Source organism: Python bivittatus, unplaced genomic scaffold (genome assembly GCF_059951505.1).
Source record: "Python bivittatus isolate LINGU-HERP-01145 unplaced genomic scaffold, Pbiv_v1 ctg000440_np1212, whole genome shotgun sequence".
NCBI lineage: Eukaryota > Metazoa > Chordata > Lepidosauria > Squamata > Pythonidae > Python > Python bivittatus.
Genome location: NW_028277063.1, coordinates 3,944,204 through 3,962,966, shown reverse-complemented (window position 1 = coordinate 3,962,966; position 18,763 = coordinate 3,944,204). Strand labels below are relative to the sequence as shown.

Sequence of the window (18,763 nt, the reverse complement as noted above, 5' to 3'; positions counted from 1 at the left end):
CAGCTGACAATGCATACTGTATCAGAGCAAAAGCCACAAGGTCAAAGGAACTGCCTGCAAGAGCTCAGAGACAGGATTATTGCAAGGCACAGATCTGGCGGAGGCGACAAAAAAATGTCTGCTGCACTGAAGGTTCCCAAGAGCACCGTGGCCTCCATCATTCTCAAATGGAAGAAGTTTGGCGCAACCAGGACTCTTCCAAGAGCTGGTTGCCCGGCCAAACTGAGCAATCGGGGGAGAAGAGCCTTAGTAAGAGAGGTGACCAAGAACTCAATGGTCACTCTGGCTGAGCTCCAGAGATCCTGTGTGGAGATGGGACAAAGTTCCAGAAGGACAACCATCACTGGAGCCCTCCACCGATCTGGGCTTTATGGCAGAGCGGCTAGACGGAAGCCTCTCCTCAGTGCAAAACACATGAAAGCCCACTTGGAGTTTGCAAAAAAGCACCTGAAGGACTCTCAGACTGTGAGGAACAAGATTCTCTGGTCTGATGAAACCAAGATTGAACTGTTTGGCCTCAATTCTAAATGTTATGTCTGGAGGAAACCAGGCACCGCTCATCACCTGCCCAATACCATCCCAACAGTGAAGCATGGTGGTGGCAGCATCATGCTGTGGGGGTGTTTTTCAGCAGCAGGGACTGGGAGACTGGTCAGGGTTGAGGGAAAGCTGAATGGAGCAAAGTTCAGAAATATCCTAAATGAAAACCTATTCCACAGCACTCAGGACCTCAGACTGGGCCGAAGGTTCACCTTCCAATATGACAACGATCCTAAGCACACAGCCAAGACAACACAGGAATGGCTTAGGGATAACTCTGTGAATGTCCTAGAGTGGCCCAGCCAGAGCCCTGACTTGAACACTATTGAACATCTCTGGAGAGACCTGGAAATGGCTGTCCACCAATGGTCCCCATTGAACCTGATTGAGCTTGAGAGGATTTGCAAAGAAGAATGGCAGAAAACCCCCCAATCCAGGTGTGCAAAGCTTGTCGCGTCATACCAAAAAAGACTCGAGGTTGTAATTGCTGCCAAAGATGCTTCAACAAAGTACTGAGTAAAGGGTCTGAATACTTATGCCAATGTGATATTTCAGTTTTTCCTTTTTCATACATTTGCAAACATTTCTAAAATTCTGTTTTCACTTTGTCATTATGGGGTACTGAGTGTAGATTAACGAGGAAAAAAATGAATTTGAACCATTGTAGTATCAGGCTGTAACATAACAAAGTTGAAAAAAGTGAAGGGGGTCTGAATTCTTTCTGAATGTACTGTAAGGCAGATTTGAATGCTGGCTGTACAAAATAACATCTAAATTGTATATTTATATTCAAATATTATTTATTCCAGTATTATTTTAAAGGATTTAAAATAATCCTTTCTTCACTAATTTTTTTTTGTTGATTTAAATAATTCAGAAGATCCTGATTAGGATTTCTAATATAGATTCGGTACATATACTCTTCACATCAGTCTTAAAATATCAGGTTTGGTCCTATGATATAGAAAAACTGAGGTTGAAACAGGTATTTTTAAAGGGAACCTCATTTCTGAGAACGGGCTACAAGTAACAGTAGTTGAAACTATTATCGTGAAAGGACTATTTTAAATTTGGGCTGGATCAATCTGAATTCAGATTTTACACTACTAATCAGATCTTTTTATACTTAGTTATATTTGTAATCAAAAGGGCAGAATTTGGACTGACAGAGCTTTTCTGTGGGGTTCAGACTTTGGGTTTTGATTTGGAATAATTCCTTTGGTGAGAAGTGAATTGGCAGTTCACTTGAAATCTACATACATACATACATACATATATTTATATTTGGTGGGTGCTGCAGTAAACCCTGAAATGATAGAATTGATTGTATTATTTCTAACTGCAGGTGCTCGATCATTTTTTTAAATGCTTCCCTATATTTAAGAAATGACTGCAAGTAGAAAAATAGCACAGAAGGAAACAGACTGAGCTATAACTTTTCTCTCTGATGAATTAGTTCTTTATTTGAAGAAAGGTGATTGGTTGTTATGGGAGAGGATTCAAAATGCTATCTCCACTTGCAGTTTTGTGGTATTTTGTGGTCATATAAATCAAAATGAAGGAAGGAAGGAAAAGAAACTACTCTTCAATCATCTTTTCTCCAGCCTGTATCAACTGGGCATAATACCTCCCTCCCTCCAGCTTCCTGTGACCTGTGCTTCCCAACTTTGGCAATTTCCAGGTATGCGGACTTCAACTCCCAGGATTCTCATCAAGGGCTATGCTGGCTGTGGAATGCTGGGAGTTCAAATTCCCACACCTGGAAATTGCCAAGCTTGGGACACTCTGTGTCTATTTTATCCTGTATTTTCTCTGTCATTGAGGTTGTTACTTATTTCTGAATAAATGAATACTTTGAAACTTCATTCTGTTCCTTTCTCTTATTTATTTTCTTGCCACCTATTCCTTCTCCGTATTTGTCAGCCCCTTCACCCCACAAGGCACAGCCTTTTGCCCCGTGTTCCATATTCTAGAAGAGCTAGCATTTGCTGAGAACTTCTTGAATCTCCCTGAGGAAGAAAGGTGACGTATATATGAAAAACATCGCAGCCTTGTTTAGAATAAAATTGGAGTACCTAATTTATTTATTCCATTTTTTTCTTGATGGAAAGGTGTGATAATAAATAAGTAAACACAATGATTTCAGCCATCTTTTACTAGTCTTTAGGCATTTGGATAGTAAATTTGATGATTGTAAATTTGTTAAATGTATAGCTCTTTCAGGAGCTCCAGGTAGTATACATAACATACATAGCACTTCTTCTGTGAGATAGGTTGGGTTAAGAGCTAAGTTTATGTGGCTGAAGGTGGGCTTGAACCTGGGTTTCCCTGCTCTTACCCCAATCCCTTAAGCATTAGACTACAGGTAGTCCTCACTTAACAATCGTTCGTTTAATGATGGTTCAAAATTATGACAGCCTTGGAAAAAGTGCTTTACAACCTGTACTTGCATTTACGATCATCGCAAACTCGCACCCCACCCCGCGGTCACGTGGTTGTGATTTGCAACCTTTTTTATGATGGTTGTAAAGCAAATCACTGCGATTGTTAAGTGAACCACGTGGTTGTTAAGCAAATTCTAGCAAAAAGTCCATTGGGGAAGCTGGGTTTGCTTAACAACCACGTGATTTGCTTAACGATCATGGTGATTCACTGTATGACCATCATAAAAATGTTTGTGAAATCAAGTCCAGTCACATGGTGACTCGCTTAACGGCTGCCTCACTTAACCAATTTCCAGGTCCCTACTGTGGTTGTTAAGCAAGGATTACCTGTACACCAGTGTTTCTCAACCTTGGCATCTTTAAGATGTGTGGAGTTCAACTCCGAGAATTCCCCAGCCAGCAACGTCCATGCATCTTAAAGTTGCCAAGGTTGAGAAACACTGTACTACACAGTTAGGTAGTAAATGTACCATATATACTCACAGATAAGCCCACCTGCAGATAAGCCAACCCCAATTTTTTGGGTGCACTTTGGCACCTAAAATTCTCAGCTTATCCATGAGTATATACAATATATGAATAGGTTATTAATCTGAATTGTGATTTAAAGCTTGTTTGTCCCACCTTCAGGAAGCTTGTGAATACACATAGTTTTATTGTGTAATCCCATGCTTATTTAATCTCGACCTCTTCACTGGGGACAATGATTGAGTTCATACATTGCACAAGCCATGGATGTTTAACATATAGGTTTATTTAACAAAACACAGCCAACTGAGTTCTCAAAAGTCATTGAGCAATAAAGCAGAGTTTACAAAGTACAATAGCTAGGGTCAAAGAACAGCTAAGCCAAAAAACTATGAAGCACATTATGGTTTAATATAATGTTTGAATGGGACAGTATCTTAAGACTGCAAAATTAATTTTAGGGGCTGTGGAGCTCTGAAAGTAAGTGAAGTTAACTTCTTCTGTATTACCTGTCCACCGAAGCAACATTTGTTTTATTCAGGCATATATTTTGCATGTGAATTGGTCTGGCTGCTCAGCTGGATAGGGGCTTATACTTGTTTTTATAGATGATGCAATTGTTTGTAATTAATCCCTCTCCCCATCTCTGTTAACCACCTTGAGCTGCCAGAAAGACAGCAAATAATTGGATGAAAATAATCAAATTGTCTATGTACCACAGACCTAAGGTTACAAAGCACGCTGTTATTTTTACAGACGGCTGTAAAGTGCCTTTGGATATTTTCCCTGAAAGTGATGCATTCTTGTGAAAGTTGTTAATCAGAAATGCAACTGTGGTTGAGTAAAATAGGCAACTAGTGTGAGAGGCACCCTGTACACTATTTTTTCTTTCCCTCCAAGAGAACACCCCCCTTTTTAAAAAAATTATGACTATCAGATCCAGGTTGCAGAAATCCAGAAAACCCCTGGGGTAATAGTAAAGAGATACAGAAAACACTAATCCCTCACTGCCACCTAGGGTCATCCTGGTTTTTTTTGCAGCCCAAGACAGTCTTAGTTCAGGGGTTAGATCCCCATAGTTGTAGCCAGGTACCAGCAACAGGCTGTGATGGGCCTTGGAATCCAGTCTCAGCATATTTTGGGGTTGTTTTACAAGCGCAAGTGAAACAGACTGTTACCAGATTTTTAAAAGTATACAATGTCTGATTAATTATTTACCCCAATGCATGATGTACTAATAACCATTTAAAGGGATTTAGACAAATTCATTGTTCAGAGACTGTTGCCCTCCAAATATATTGGGACCACAGCCCCAAGAATTCCTGACTGGAATATCTTGCTGACTGGGAATTTTTGGATTGCAATCTCAGTGCAGCTGGAAGATACCAGATTTTTAAAAAGCATGATTGATTCCTTAATCAGACTTATTTAATAATGATAACTATGATTTGGTTATTATTAATTAGGAGCTGTCTCTCAGCTGGCTCTGGTTCTTTGGAATAGACTCCCACCATGGGATTGGATCACCTGAATGTTTCATTAAATGCTGCTTTTTCATGGGCCTTTCTGAAGTAGCTTTAAAATATAAACGTTTTCACCTGTATATGTATAGCAGTTGATATTATTATGTGTCAAGAACCTTTTAGTTTAGAGGCTCTAATTTTATATTATGATGCTATTATAATAGATTGTAGTATGTTATTTCATCAATTGTTACTTTATTTTACATCTCTACTGTGCTTAGCTATAAGCTCATAATAAATAAAACTCCTACTAATACTAATGGCTAAATGGATCTTTTATGTTCAGAGATAATGTACCACTGAACACCAGCTGCTGAAGAATGAGTGGTTGGCCACAATCAGAGAATACTGAAATAGGCTATGTACTCTAGCCTAGCAATTCCCCCCCCCCCCCCGCTCTCTTTTTTACCTTTGCCTCTCAGTTCTTCTTCTCCAATGCAGTAGACATACTTTCTTGCCAGGAAAAATAACTGCCAGCTGAGGATAATGCTAAAAGAATCTAAGGAGGAGAATTACAGTCCATGAAAGGATATGCCACAATAATATTGGCTAGCTTTTATGCTGTCCAAAGTGTGTGTGTGTGTGTGTGTGTTTGTAAGGGAGTGAAAGAGCTGGAGAAAAGAAAAATACCATAAAAATAAAAGAATGGTAACTCCTGACTCCAGAGGTGGTTCCAGATGGCATCCTGTTTGGGCTGTCTTGCTCTGAGAACAAGATGGTAACCCCAACTTATCAGAAAGAAAAGATCTCCAAATTCAGTAGAGATGCTCACCCCATTTTGAACTCCCATAGTATACACCCCAAATAAAATATTAATATTCAGGGTCATCCCATTGACAACCAAGTATATACCATCAAGGCAATAGTTTTTCCAGTTCCGGGCTGGCTGGGGAATTCTGGGAGTTGAAGTCCACACAACTTAAAGTCCACACATCTTAAAAGTTGCCTAGGTTGAGAAACACTGCCTTAGACTGTAAGGAGAACGAATCATTTAGTCTTTGATGAAGTAAAGCTAGATTGCTCATCAGAAACACTGATAATGAAGCTAAAGTTTAAATATTTTGGACACATAAGGTTAAGGCAGGAGTCATTGGAGAAGACCCTGTGACCATTGAAGGTAATTGAAAAGGAGGTACAGAGAAGGCAAGGCGACCAGGTTCCTGACCCAAGCATGAGTTTACAAGAACTCAGAGAGGCAGTTCCTGACACACAGTCTTGGAGAAATGAGGTCCATCGGGTCATGAAGAGCTGGAACTGACTGAACAGGCAGAAATCCAACAGGTGACACAATATATATTACAGTAAGCTCTAATAAGGTGATTTTACTCGAGTTTTGAGCTCAAAATTATCCACCAGCATCCCTTGTACAGTATGAGCACAGGAGTATGAGAGCATCGGGACTGCTCCATCTTTTTGGTGAGACACAGGCAGAGATCCAACAGGTGACTTTTTTTTCTCGTGGCAGGGAGGGAAGGGGAAACGACTACGATCTGCCTCCCCTTGCAGCTAACGGCCACAATGAGCCAGGAGGCACCGCCAGAGGGGCGCGCTCCTTCCTTGCGAAGAAGCCGGGCGTCTCCCAAGTGAGCCACCCTTTCCCCAGCTCCCTTCTTTGAGGCGTCAGGCCAGACACGCGCTCTCTGGTCCCACCCACGTGGCCAGATGCCAAGGGCAGGGCGAGGAGAACGTGGTACGGGCAGGATGAACTAAATTTGTATTTTTAAAAAAAAAACAAAAGGGGGGAAGTCCAGAGGCAAAACTTCGGAAGAACTGAGCGCGAGGGAGACGGATCGTCTGCGCCCCTGCCCAGCGCTGCGCTGCCAACAGGTAACTAACCCGCGGTGGGGGGCGGGAAGGAGAGAAAGTTGCGGGTCGGGAGCTCGGAGTTTGGAGAGACCGACTGAAGTGAGAAACGAGAGCGGGGGCTTGGTGCGGGCGCTACTCCCGGAATGTCAGGGGTTTGCAGGGGTTTTAGGAGGGAGGGGAGCGAGATCTCAACCGTTTAGACCGGGGGGGACTCGTGGGAGGCAAGAAGGAGACGAGGGACGGCGGCCGGTTGCTTTACGCGCTGGAAGAGGGTCGGGAGCAGGGAGAGAAACGTCGCCAACCTATCAGAGGAGCAGCCGACCCGCTGCCACCCCCCCCCCCGCCATCTAATCTAACCCCTAGGTCGCCCATCCTTTCTCCAGCGATCGCTTTTCCACCCGCCCACCCTCTCTCCCTCCATTATCATTCGCGCCCTGCTTTGCAGACGCGGGTCGTTGCCTTCGCTGAGTTTTTCTATTGTTTGGCGCGGTAGTTTGGCCAGTCTATGAACAACAGCACAGCAGTCTAGAAAAAAAAGGAGTCCGAACGCATCTTTTGCTTCCATTCGCCCCTCAGCTTCTCATTTAAATTATTGGGGGAAAGGTAGTGGAATAGCCGCCAATTGAAATCCCGAGGCTCCACCTCCTGAATCCCCCAATTTTAGCCAATCGCGATTCTCTTAGATTTCAAAACACTTAATTCTTGGGCGGAGGGCCGGCGGGCGACCGCAATAAAAAAGAAAAAGGGATGTTGGAGAATTAGCAGGAGGGTGGTCTGCTGGAAATTAAGGCGTAAAGTATACCTGGCCTTCATTCCACGCAAACTGCACTGGGGAAAAATCTGGGAGTGAGGAGTTGTAAGGAAGGGGGTGGCTATGTATGATCCTCCAGATGTTGTCTGATTAAGGTTTGTAGCGTTCCTCAGTACGGTACTGACCTTGCCTGGGGTTGCTGCTGGGAGTTGTCATTCAGCAACATCTGGAAAACTACAGATTCCCCACTTCTGGGTTATGTTCTTCCTAAAATGGGTCTATTACATCACAATGAAATGCAAAACCCAACTCACTGGCTAGTACACTGGATTTCTTTCTGTGTTATTAAGTAACTTTTAATTATGGTGCAAAGAAGAAGCTGAAAAACTTAAAAATGGCCTTACTGTGAAAAAACTGGACTTCATGCAGATTACCGTAGATCTTTAAGATTTAAATAGAATTTTAAAAAACTCTTAAGTCTGGAGCCCGATGTGGACATACTCACAAGTAAGTCTCATTGGCTACATATACTGCTGAATAAATATATACAGAATATTGTGAGATGGAATTGATTGTCGAGTTTCCGCAAACTTTTCTTCAAGTACATCTCTTCAAATACAGTAGCGCTTGCTTTTAAGCTTGAGCTGAATTTTGCAGGGCTTCCCCCTATTTTTGTAGGGCAAGGAGTGCTGCTAAGTTTACAGAATGTATTTTTGTACATGTTACCTTATAATTATGCTGTTTTAAGCATCTTTGCAGAGTAACCAAGCTTTCCAAGAATGGGTGTCTTTTGATTTAGCAGCAGGTTAACTCTTTCACAGCTTTCCTAGCCCAGCCATCATCTGACCACCTTCGGCACTGGAGAAGGTTGTTTACTGCCGATGTCAGGAAACTTCAATTACTTGGTGGGGGATTACACAAGGAAGGGAACGCCTTTTTAGTCTCTGAAATGCGTCACTTGCTAAAGTTGCCCATGTGAAACAGAAAGCAGAAGAGAATTTTAAAGAATCAAATGTAGGAACCAATCCATGGAATTTTTCTATTTAGATTACAAATGAAGGAAATGCCACTTCAAGGATAATATTGCAGCATTAGTGAAGAAGCAGATCAGAATGAAAAATAATCACATGGTAGATAATGAGATCCCCTAAACTGCTGTCCTACTATGAGAGTTGAGATATCTGTAGCTATCCTGTAGCTTACACTCATATTGCCCAATTTACCCACTCCAGATATATTGGGACTACAACTCCCAGAATTCTCAGCCTTAGGAGGCTGGCTTAGATCTCTTAGCCCATCAGACTGGGTTTCTTATTTTATTCTAAAACAGGGGTTCTTAACCTGGGGTCCATAGACTTGAGGGTGCATGGATAGTTTTCAGGGGATCCATGGGCTTTGATGGAATAACATTTACAACTTAATTTTCACTATTTTATTTTATGCATTTAAAAACATTTTTCTCAGAAGTAGTCTGTAGGTTTTGCCAGGCTCTAAAAGGGGCCAAGGGCACAAAAGTTAAGAACTATTCTAACATGAAATGAAATACTTTTTCAAATCTCAGGAGTGGTCATCAGTAAGGCTGACCCCAAAACATTTTCTTGCTAAGGAAGAAGGACAAAGGTGCTATTGTTGTCTCCTATGGCTCAGATGAGATTTTACAAGATTTAGGCCATTTCCATTTTATTTAAATAATAATAGTAGGTGCCTCCCACATCACTTAAAATCACATGATAAAACTCAAAGAGTTGGTCATCCATTGCTAGAGTTCAGGGATGAGCAACATAAGGCCTTCCAGATGTTGTCAAGTCAAAGATCCCAAAACCTCATATTATTGGCCATGCTTTGGTTGGGGTTGAGCTACAAGTTCCAGCAGCCCCAGCCAGCATGTGCAACAATATGAGCTATAGAAGATTAAAGACTCCTTGGACTCTCAAGAAGAATTGAATTAATGGATTAACCAGCATCTTTCCATTTCTAAGTTGGAGGTGATGATGAATTAAATTTTCCCAGAATGGGAAATACATATGGCTTAATATGTATCAGGGTGAAATGTGTTTTAAATGCCAGATTAATGTGTACATTATTTTTTTTTAAATGTACATCTTAAATTGCAAAGTAGGAATTCAGCCAATGTATTATTGTCAGTATATGGTCATCATACAAGTAACTGGAGAATCAGATTTGCTGTTAAAGGAATTCCTGGTGATTAACTTGACAATATTAAATAAAAACATAAACCTGAGCCATGTACCTTATCAGCAAAGCTCCGTATTTAGGGAAACTTTGGCACTAAAACAAACTGAGAAAATAGCTGCTAGTAATAAGAATCAGATGAGAAAATGTCAGCATTTTTTGTTTATTTCTAAACTCAGCTCCAGATTTCTTTTCACTGCTCTGTACTGTCTATCCAGATTCCCTCTTTGCCATTTGGAGGAAAACCAAACTATGGGGGGGGGAGGGGGAGGTTGATGGGACTGAGAAGGACGGCAACATATCTAGGCAGTTGCTACCCCTTCTACCTCCCTCTGCTTGCCCAGAGCTCACATAATTCTGAAACATCTGGATCATATTAAGCCAGGCTTACAGCCGCAGGAATTTAAACTAGCGGGAGGAGCCCAGATTCTGCTTTCTCTGATGTGGGGTAGGAGGAAATACGTTGCATTCAAGGAAGGGCTTCAAAATCTGAGCTTCCTGAGACCATTTGGAATAAACTGGCTAAGGTCTGAGTAACAGGAGAAATGTTCCATTTTTTTCCTTGGAGTTGAGATTTGTGAATCCTTCGGAAGGGACATGGGGATGGCTGGATAACAGGGAGAAAGACTCTGGGATGCAGAATCTGGAGGGAGCAGAATTTATCAGTTTGAGCTGGGGACACAGTTGAGTTGATGTTGCCTGGGAAGACAGTGGTTCCTAGTTGCTCCGAGCAGCAATGAGGAAGGATATGTGTAAATTTAATGTATGTTTTTCTTCTCTCTCCATTCAGCTGCCAGGATGAGTTTCCTTCTCTTTGCAGTCACAGCCCTCCACGTTCTCATCCTCATCTTACTCTTCGTAGCCACATTGGACAAGGTAAGAAAGAACTTAAATGTTCTAGTGTTTAATCTGCAGGTTAAATCCTTTGTTTTAGGGTTGCTCAGCTAGTTTAACATTCCCTACCCTTTTGTGCCCAGTTCTGTTATGCTACAATTCCCAGAACCCTCCAGCCATCTGGAGTTCACAAGGGTATGCTGTGGAATCTATACTCTAGAGAAAACTTTCTCTGACTCTTTCATAAGGTAGCAAGCTTTAATCAAGGATAGTAAATAATTTTGCTCAGCATTTCACTTGGAAGAAAACAACATAACAAGCCACTCTGACCTCCTGATATATTTTATTATGTTGTCATCACCTGTTTATCTAGGGAGACTCATAAAATATTTGCTGCTAGGATGAAGGTTTTACATATAGAGTAATGTGGGTTGGAATTAGGGAATAATGCTGAAAGACTTACTTCTACCCACCATCACTGCCCGCTGCTGAAAAAATAATGATAAAAACTAAGGACGCATCCAGACAGTTGGCTTGATCTCCCACCTCTTGTTGCATCATAAGCTTGGTCACCGTCAAACCACCACAATTATGTGGATAGCGAGGCTGGTGTCAAGTGAACATGGAAAACACCACTTCAGCTTTGGTTCAGAAAAACAAGAAATTAATCTGCCTTGGTTAAGGGCTAAGAATGAGAGGGAGGCTATGTCATGTAGATGTATTCTTCAAGATTGGTTAGCTGAGGACTTTGAGTCAAAGTTAAGGAGACATTTAGATGTGCCCTAGATGCTCTTCGCTACTACACACTTACCCATCTCTCTGTTAGGAATAACCAGATTTATTCACAAGCCAAATATCTAAGAGCTTCAGATAAACTGAACTGGAGATAATCCCTTGAAAATACCAGCTAGAGTTTTCTATTCAAGTTAATTGCTCCTCAGACATCAAGAGGAGGCCATAGACCAGTGTTTTTCAACCTTGGCCACTTGAAGATGTGTGGATTTCACATTTCCCACAAAACTTTAAGAGGTGTGGATTTCAACTCCCAGAATTCCCCAGCCAGCATGCTGGCTAGGGAATTCTGGAAGTTGAAGTCCATACCTCTTAAAGTTGCCGAGGTTGAGAAACACTGCCTTAAAATATTAATGTGTATTTGAGACATTGCATTGGGTCCCCTGTTGTATCACTTGGGATGAAAGTAATTTGCAAAGATTTGCTTTACCTCCTTCCACTTTACATTCTCCCTTGCAACTCTTCCCTTTTGCTTTTTCCCAACTTGGTTCTTCAGTAGTATATTACGGCTGCCTCCAATTCCAAGTTCAGGAGGACCAAATACATAACATCTTTTAAAAAAATCAGCAGAAGTTCCATTGTCCACTAAGAAAGGAGAATGAAGGAATAGAGCAGTGTTTTTCAACTTCGGCAGCGTTCAGATGTGTGGACTTCAACTCCCAGAATTCCCTAACCAGCCATGCAGGCTGGGGAATTCTGGGAGTTGAAGTCCACACATCTTAAAGTTGTCAAGGTTGAGAAACACTGGAATAGAGAAAGGGTGGGGAGACAGAGTGGCCACATACCAGGAAGGAGGAACTGAAGCCAGAAAAATTTGGAGAAGCTGCAGGGAGAGAGAGATTCAGGAATGTGTGGCAGCTTCCACAGCTTGACAATATCACTGCCAGACTGCACATAAAACCAGTTAGAGAAGAAAAGCTTGAGGGGAAAAAATTGTGGAAAAATATTTCAGAAAGCCAGAATGTTTTCAAATGCTTCTTGTTCCATTGAATGAATTTTCCCTCCCTGATTCCACATGATGGGGAAACAGATTTTACAATTACAGTATAATGTGCAGTTTAACTCCAAGGATCAGTTCAGTGTGTGTGTGTGTGTGTGTGTGTGTGTAAATCACTATTACCAAACTGCAGTTATTACAGCTGTTGCTGGTTGGTGGCTATTATTTTCAAAGTAGCACACTCAGCTCTCTGCACAATAAGGACTCATCTGCTGTAAAATTACTGGTGTTCATGGGGGTCTGTGGCTTCAAAGGGAGTGAACAAGACTTTATAGAGATTCCCCAACCAGTTGTTGGTTGGAGGCAGTTTATTAACCCTCATTTACTCACTTGGAAAGGTGACCTCTTTGGCTTCATATTTTCTGTCCTAATTTCATGTCTTTGCCTCTTTTGTTCTAGTCATGGTGGGTTCTGCCTGATAAAGAAACAGTGAACATCTGGTATGAATGCTTGATGGATACCCACCACCAGAACTGGACTTGCCACCCAGTGTCTGATAGTAGTGAGTATATGAGAGGATACTGAGTGTTTTGTGGAAATAGCCCTTTTGTTCATTGCTACCCAGGAGCATCTGCAGGAAAGGCTCAAAATTGGCAAGATGGCAGAGAACATGTTGCGTGCACTGAGCCTGCATGCCCGTTCGGAAGGGGCAATCCATCTGCCGTGCTGCTGATTTTGACCATCCTACTCCAAGATATGGATGCATTTATGGAGCCTTTCCCAAGCCAGGTCCTCCTCAGATGTGTTGGGCCCACAGCTCCTGGAATTTCCCAGCAAACATGACTGAAACACTTCAGCCATTTGGGCTGTTGGAAAATTGATTGGAGAAGGCAGAAGGTCTGCTCTTGATGGTCTTTTCTCTCCAATGGTTTCTCTCTCCAGGATGGCTTCATGCAGTCCAAGCTTTCATGGTTTTAAGCCTTCTCTTCTCGAGCTTGGCCTTCATTATTTTCATGTGGCAGCTCTACACGATGAAGCGGGGAAGCCTGTTTTATGCCACGGGAATCTTCCAGATATTGACTGGTAAGGGTCCAATTTAATCACCTCCTAGGGGCTATGAAATCGCAGAGAAAGAGAGGGCAGGTAGCCACTAGAAAGAAGAAAGATTGGGGCTGAGGCTGAGCAGTAGGGGAGGGGAGGTTTGCATGTGCAAGATGTAAAACAGAAGGGGCCATTGCATAGATCAGTGTTTCTCAAGCTCAGCAACCTGGAGATGTGTGGACTTCAACTCCCAGAATTCCCCAGCCAGCATGGCTGGCTGGGGAATTCTGGGAGTTGAAGTCCACACATCTTCAAGTTGCTAAGCTTGAGAAATACTGGCATAGATGTTTGCCTTGGAAGAAAGAAACATTAGAAGGGAAGCACAGGAGGGAGCCATGCGGGTCTAACCTAACAGAGACAATTGGCGGGATGTTTGGCCATTTCATTGGAACCCTGGATGAATCTGGGAAGCGGTTGCATTCCATTTGCCCCAAATTATCTTTTCAATATAAGGACCTTGCAAGCCCCCGTTGGGAAGTGGAGATCAGGAGTGCGAAAGCCTAGCCCTTCAAATAGCCTCTAGATACTCCAATCAGAACTGCCAGTAAGAAGGGTGCGGTAGTTCAGGAACATCCAAAGCGCCACAGGTTCCCCACCAGTCTGCCCAGTTAACTCTAGTGCTGATCATTCTTGGATCCTGGGATGCCTATCGCATATCTGCACGGGTGGCTGGTGGGATTTTGCACCCCAGGAACTGTCTATACAGGTGGGAAAGATGTAGTTATCTTTCAGGTTGCATGCTAAAGAAGATGGGGAAGCAAGATGGAGCTGTAACTCAGTACTAATTTCCCTACTGGGTTTCTTCCCAGCTATCTCCGTTTTCACAGCTGCCTTGATCTACACTATCCACGTGGACACGTTCCAGCGTGGCCGAATGCCGGGTGGCTCCTACGGTCACTGTTTCGTGCTAGCCTGGTTTTCCTTTCCCTTGGCTCTTATCAGTGGGATTGTTTATATCCACCTTCGGAAAAAAGAGTGACTGACAGCAGGGAAACGTCTCCATTTGCCTTGGAAGGAGACTCGGTCTCCTCTAAACTTAGCTATGCATTCCTTCTTTGCAGTTTTTGAAATCACTCATGGCACAAAATTCTACGCAATGTGTAGCTTGATCCGTGGGGGTTATTGCACTATGAGTGCATGACTTTCGTTTGCATATTTTTGTGTACATCCCATGATATGGGAAGTTAGGTGTGCCATCATACACTGGCCATTTCTTTAGTCTCTGAGAGGTTACCATGTACGTGAATATTTTGCTGGCAAAATGATATGTCATAATGCCATCGTATCAGCCTATTCAGGGATCATTTCTGGAGAAATGTTTGCTTCTTCTTTTTGTAATTATGTACATGTAGATTATACCCACCTTTTACTTTTCCAAAAGAGGGGACAATGTATTCCTTCTGTAGTGTTTTGTTTTAATCTCCCTTTTTGATAACCTGCAGTGTGGCAAACATTCCCTCTCCCCCCCCTTTTTTTATAGAAATCAACTTTTATTTGAAATATGTATTTTAATGGAAAAAAATATACAGATGCATTGGTAGTATAGATTAAAAAAATACGTTTCTTTTTCAAGATTGGAAGGCAAATTGAAATACAAAGGTGGGGTTTTTTTAAAACTCTGTCATCCCTCCCAGATAGACCAGACAGGAAACACAAACAGATGAGCTGATTCTACTTTACTGTAAGGTTACATTAACAGACTCTTGCAAGTCTAGAAGTACAGATCTCCCGCCACCTCCTTTACAGCCTGAGAAGTTAAGGAGGTTCCCTTCTGAGCCCCTTTCTCCAGCCATTATGCAGCTGCGGGCTATGCCCTCTCTTATCTGATTGTTCCCTAGGCAGCATTTCTTTGCCCCATTTCTTGAGGTCTTTCTCACAGACCATTACAAAATCATTTTAAAAATGGAAGTTAAATAAGAATCCGTTTCTTAACATTTTGGTTTTATTGCAGATATTTTCACATTTGCCTCTTGGGAGCAAAAATATTGTGTGGATAAAATTCCTATTAAATTGCAGTTGAAAATCGTTGAACTTTTTAAAGTTTTAAGAACAGGCGGCAGAATCTGTGCTTATTGCTTGTTCAGAAAAGTTTCTAATGATCCTAAAAATCTGCATTGGTTTCTTAACTCTTGAGGTACTATGCTAGGACAACTAGATGACACAGACCGCAGCTCACATTTGGTTGTTGAAATGACCTATAAAAATCAAATTTCATCCCCTGGATTTTTAACCTTATAATGTAAGGTTGCTGTCCCAATTGTCCCTCTCCCCCCCACAAAAAAATTAGCTTCAGAAATTTCTACTTGGGAAAAGCTGGTAGGGAAAATAACTACTTTTAAATATATTTGTGGGGTAGAGAAAGGGTTTGGTTGGTGGGATATTGGTTACTCTGTATCTAAGATCTTTGTTGCTGTTTCTTAAAACATCAGATTCTTTTATAGTACAGGTAGTCCTTGTTTAGCGACCACAATTGGGACAGCAACTCAGTCCCATGTGCCATTACACTTCAAAGAGTGTCTTCTTATTTTATAAATAGGGGCATCTGTAGGGGAGGACAAAAAAGTAAAGATGGTGGCCATAACTATGCAACTGACCCTGCCTTTTGAAATGCAGGACATATACAAAATTAGTGGGCTTCAGTTATGTAGTCACTACTGTACAGTACTGCCATTTCCACTTTTTTTTTTACTTCTATTCCCACAGATTTGTTTCATCCTACCTTTGGCATGCCTCCCCCCTCTCCCCCCCACAAAAAAATTAGCTTCAGAAATTTCTACTTGGGAAAAGCTGGTAGGGAAAATAACTACTTTTAAATATATTTGTGGGGTAGAGAAAGGGTTTGGTTGGTGGGATATTGGTTACTCTGTATCTAAGATCTTTGTTGCTGTTTCTTAAAACATCAGATTCTTTTATAGTACAGGTAGTCCTTGTTTAGCGACCACAATTGGGACAGCAACTCAGTCATCAAGCTAAGCAGTCGCTAAGTGAAACTGCAACTGTGCTCACATTCTTACTTCTGCTTTCCTTTGCTTTACAGACCTGCAAAGGTTGTAAATGCAAGGATTGGTCACAATGTTACTTTTTCACCACCGTCATAACTGTGAATGGTTGCTGAACAAGGCAGTCACTATATGAGGACTACCTGTAGCTCTCAGTAACTCTATTCAGTGAGTTACAACCAGTTGTGACTCCCTGTTCAGTGCACGTACATTAACAAAAGTATTTATTTGTCCCACTCATACTAAAGTATTTCAGGTTGCCTAACTAATCCAGTCTATTCTGGGCAGATCTTGTTTGCCTTCTTTCCAGCTTTTTCAAAAGGTATCTCCCTTTATTCCCAACCACCGGGCTGAGAATGACAGGGACTGTAGGCTGCCTACATCTATCTAAAAATCTGCAGTTTAAGAAATGTTGCCATAATTATGCCTGTGTACCATCTTTCTTCAACAGTCCTGATCCTCCAGTAGTTTCTGCTGGGCAATCTGGTTGCAAGTCCCAAAATAGATGTTTTCCACAACGTCCCCTTTCGCCTTCTTCCAATGGCTTTTATATTTTATATGTATTTTAGGAATTAAAAAGCAATGAAAAGACTTTTGACAGAGCCATATCTTCCTTCTTCTTTGGGATGGCAAATGCTTAACACTTCAGTTCTCCTAGCTTTCACAGGGGAAGCTCATATTTGGGAAAGAGAGCACGAAACACTATGATACAGGTAGTCCTCATTTAGCAACCACAATTGGGACCGGCAACTCTGTCGCAAAATGCTGTGGTTGCTAAGCGGAAAATCATGTGACCATGACAGGCTTACTGAATGTCACTTCCCATTCAGTCATAAAGCAACTCACCAGTCGTAAAGTGAGACATCATATGACCGCGACTTCTGTGTTCTCCATTAACTCTGCTTGTCAGAAGCCAATTGTGAAGCATGCGAATGGTGATCATGTGACTGTGGGACACTGTGATGGTCATAAATGAGAGGATTGGTCACAAAGCTGGTTTTTTTACACCATTGTAGTTCTGAACGGTCGCTGCATGAGGCAGTCATTAAGCGAGGACTATCTGTAGCATCCTGCAACTTAAATATAATCCACACAGCTAGCATCAAGGTTAGCCACACTTAAAACTGCTGCGTTCATTCACTGCCTTGCATTCTAACTGGACAAACTACTTTTTATTTATTGTGACATTTCAGTATTAAGCTGCTTACAAACCTCCCCCCCCCCTATTTTTTAATAGGTGAGTACTGAGTGGTGGTGACCAATTGGTCCTAGGCCACCCTTGTTTATTTTGCACATGTGGGATATAAAACTGGGAAGAATTGCTTTTGGCCTGTCTGTGTAACTATCGCACTGTCTGCCTCTCTGACAAAGTAGCCTACTTCCATCCATATTAGGCAAAAGTGCAGCTTCAAATCTATGGAGGGTGCTAATTTACCATCTGGCAAAGCACAGATCTGTGCCTGGGAATGAATAAATATTTAATCTTGTTGAGATCTGAAGAATCTATCCACCACCAAACATGAATAGGAATTCTCTTTTTATAAGAACCCAAGCAACCATAGGAATAAGAGAGCCCAGATGTACAAAGAGATTGCACTAAACAGAGATTCTAGGCAGGTGGTTTCTGCAGAGAACAAATTATTGCTGGCTTGTGTTCATCTGCTGCAGACTATTAGTCCTTTGGAAGGCATGCTTATAGTCTTCAATGCAATTGCAAAAGTTCTTTGTTTAAGCCAGAGTTTTTCAAACTTAACACCTTTAAGATGTGTGGAATTCAGCTCCCAGAATTCCCATGCTGGCTGGGGAATTCTGGGAGTTGAAATCCACAGCCTAAAGTTGCTGAGTTTGAAAAACACTGCTTTAAACAAGCAAGCAGTAACACAGTACAATTATGTTGATTCTGTAGGATTCTACATCTTAACCTTCTGTTCCTTGATATAAAAATATATTATCACCATTATTCAGAGTTTGGAAAAGATCAGAAAAAGATTGCTTTACCAACGTGGCCAAGTTGCTTCCATTTTAGTTCTACTATAAAGAAAGCCGGGATGGATGTCTGTCATGAGATTAAGTTGCAGCAGTTTTGATCTAGACCTGGGGTAGTTCTGATAACAGGTAGCACTTGCAGTTTCTCTCATGTTGTACACTATGGTGACTTTATAGTTTCTTGGCAATGATATGGCTAGTGGTTTTGCCACTACCACCTAAGATTTTTTTTTCAACTTCCCAATCTATTCGCTAGCCCTGGGATCTCCTCGTGGTCTCCCATCCAAGTGTTAACCAGGCATCAACCAGCTTACCCTTTCACAATGAGCAATATATTCATATACACAAACATTATATGTTCAAAGTGTTTTAAGTTTTCTCATGCTACT

General features: G+C 41.8%; 1 protein-coding gene across 2 annotated transcripts; it reads left to right on the top strand.

Annotated features, from left to right (window-relative positions):
* The first annotated feature begins 6,585 nt into the window (after positions 1-6,585).
* On the top strand, positions 6,586-17,339 carry EMP3 (epithelial membrane protein 3 (MAM blood group)). Of its 2 annotated transcripts, none has more exons than XM_007432148.3 (5): positions 6,586-6,802; positions 10,516-10,601; positions 12,748-12,850; positions 13,231-13,371; positions 14,199-17,336. In XM_007432148.3, the coding sequence occupies exons 2-5, from the start codon at positions 10,524-10,526 to the stop codon at positions 14,366-14,368; spliced, it is 492 nt and encodes a 163-aa protein (XP_007432210.1). In that variant the 5' UTR covers positions 6,586-6,802; positions 10,516-10,523; the 3' UTR covers positions 14,369-17,336. The 2 variants fall into 2 exon arrangements, with proteins under 2 accessions (XP_007432210.1, XP_087998805.1); XM_088142679.1 differs by lacking the exon at positions 6,586-6,802 and adding an exon at positions 10,225-10,252 and having other exon boundaries at positions 14,199-17,339.
* Positions 17,340-18,763: the final 1,424 nt, after the last annotated feature.

Coding starts and splice junctions, on each gene's coding strand:
- EMP3 (XM_088142679.1), top strand. CDS start 10,524: ATGAGTTTCCTTCTCTTTGCAGTCACAGCCCTCCACGTTCTCATCCTC. Junction 12,851..13,230: donor CCACCCAGTGTCTGATAGTA/GTGAGTATATGA, acceptor TTCTCTCTCCAG/GATGGCTTCATGCAGTCCAA. Junction 13,372..14,198: donor AATCTTCCAGATATTGACTG/GTAAGGGTCCAA, acceptor GTTTCTTCCCAG/CTATCTCCGTTTTCACAGCT.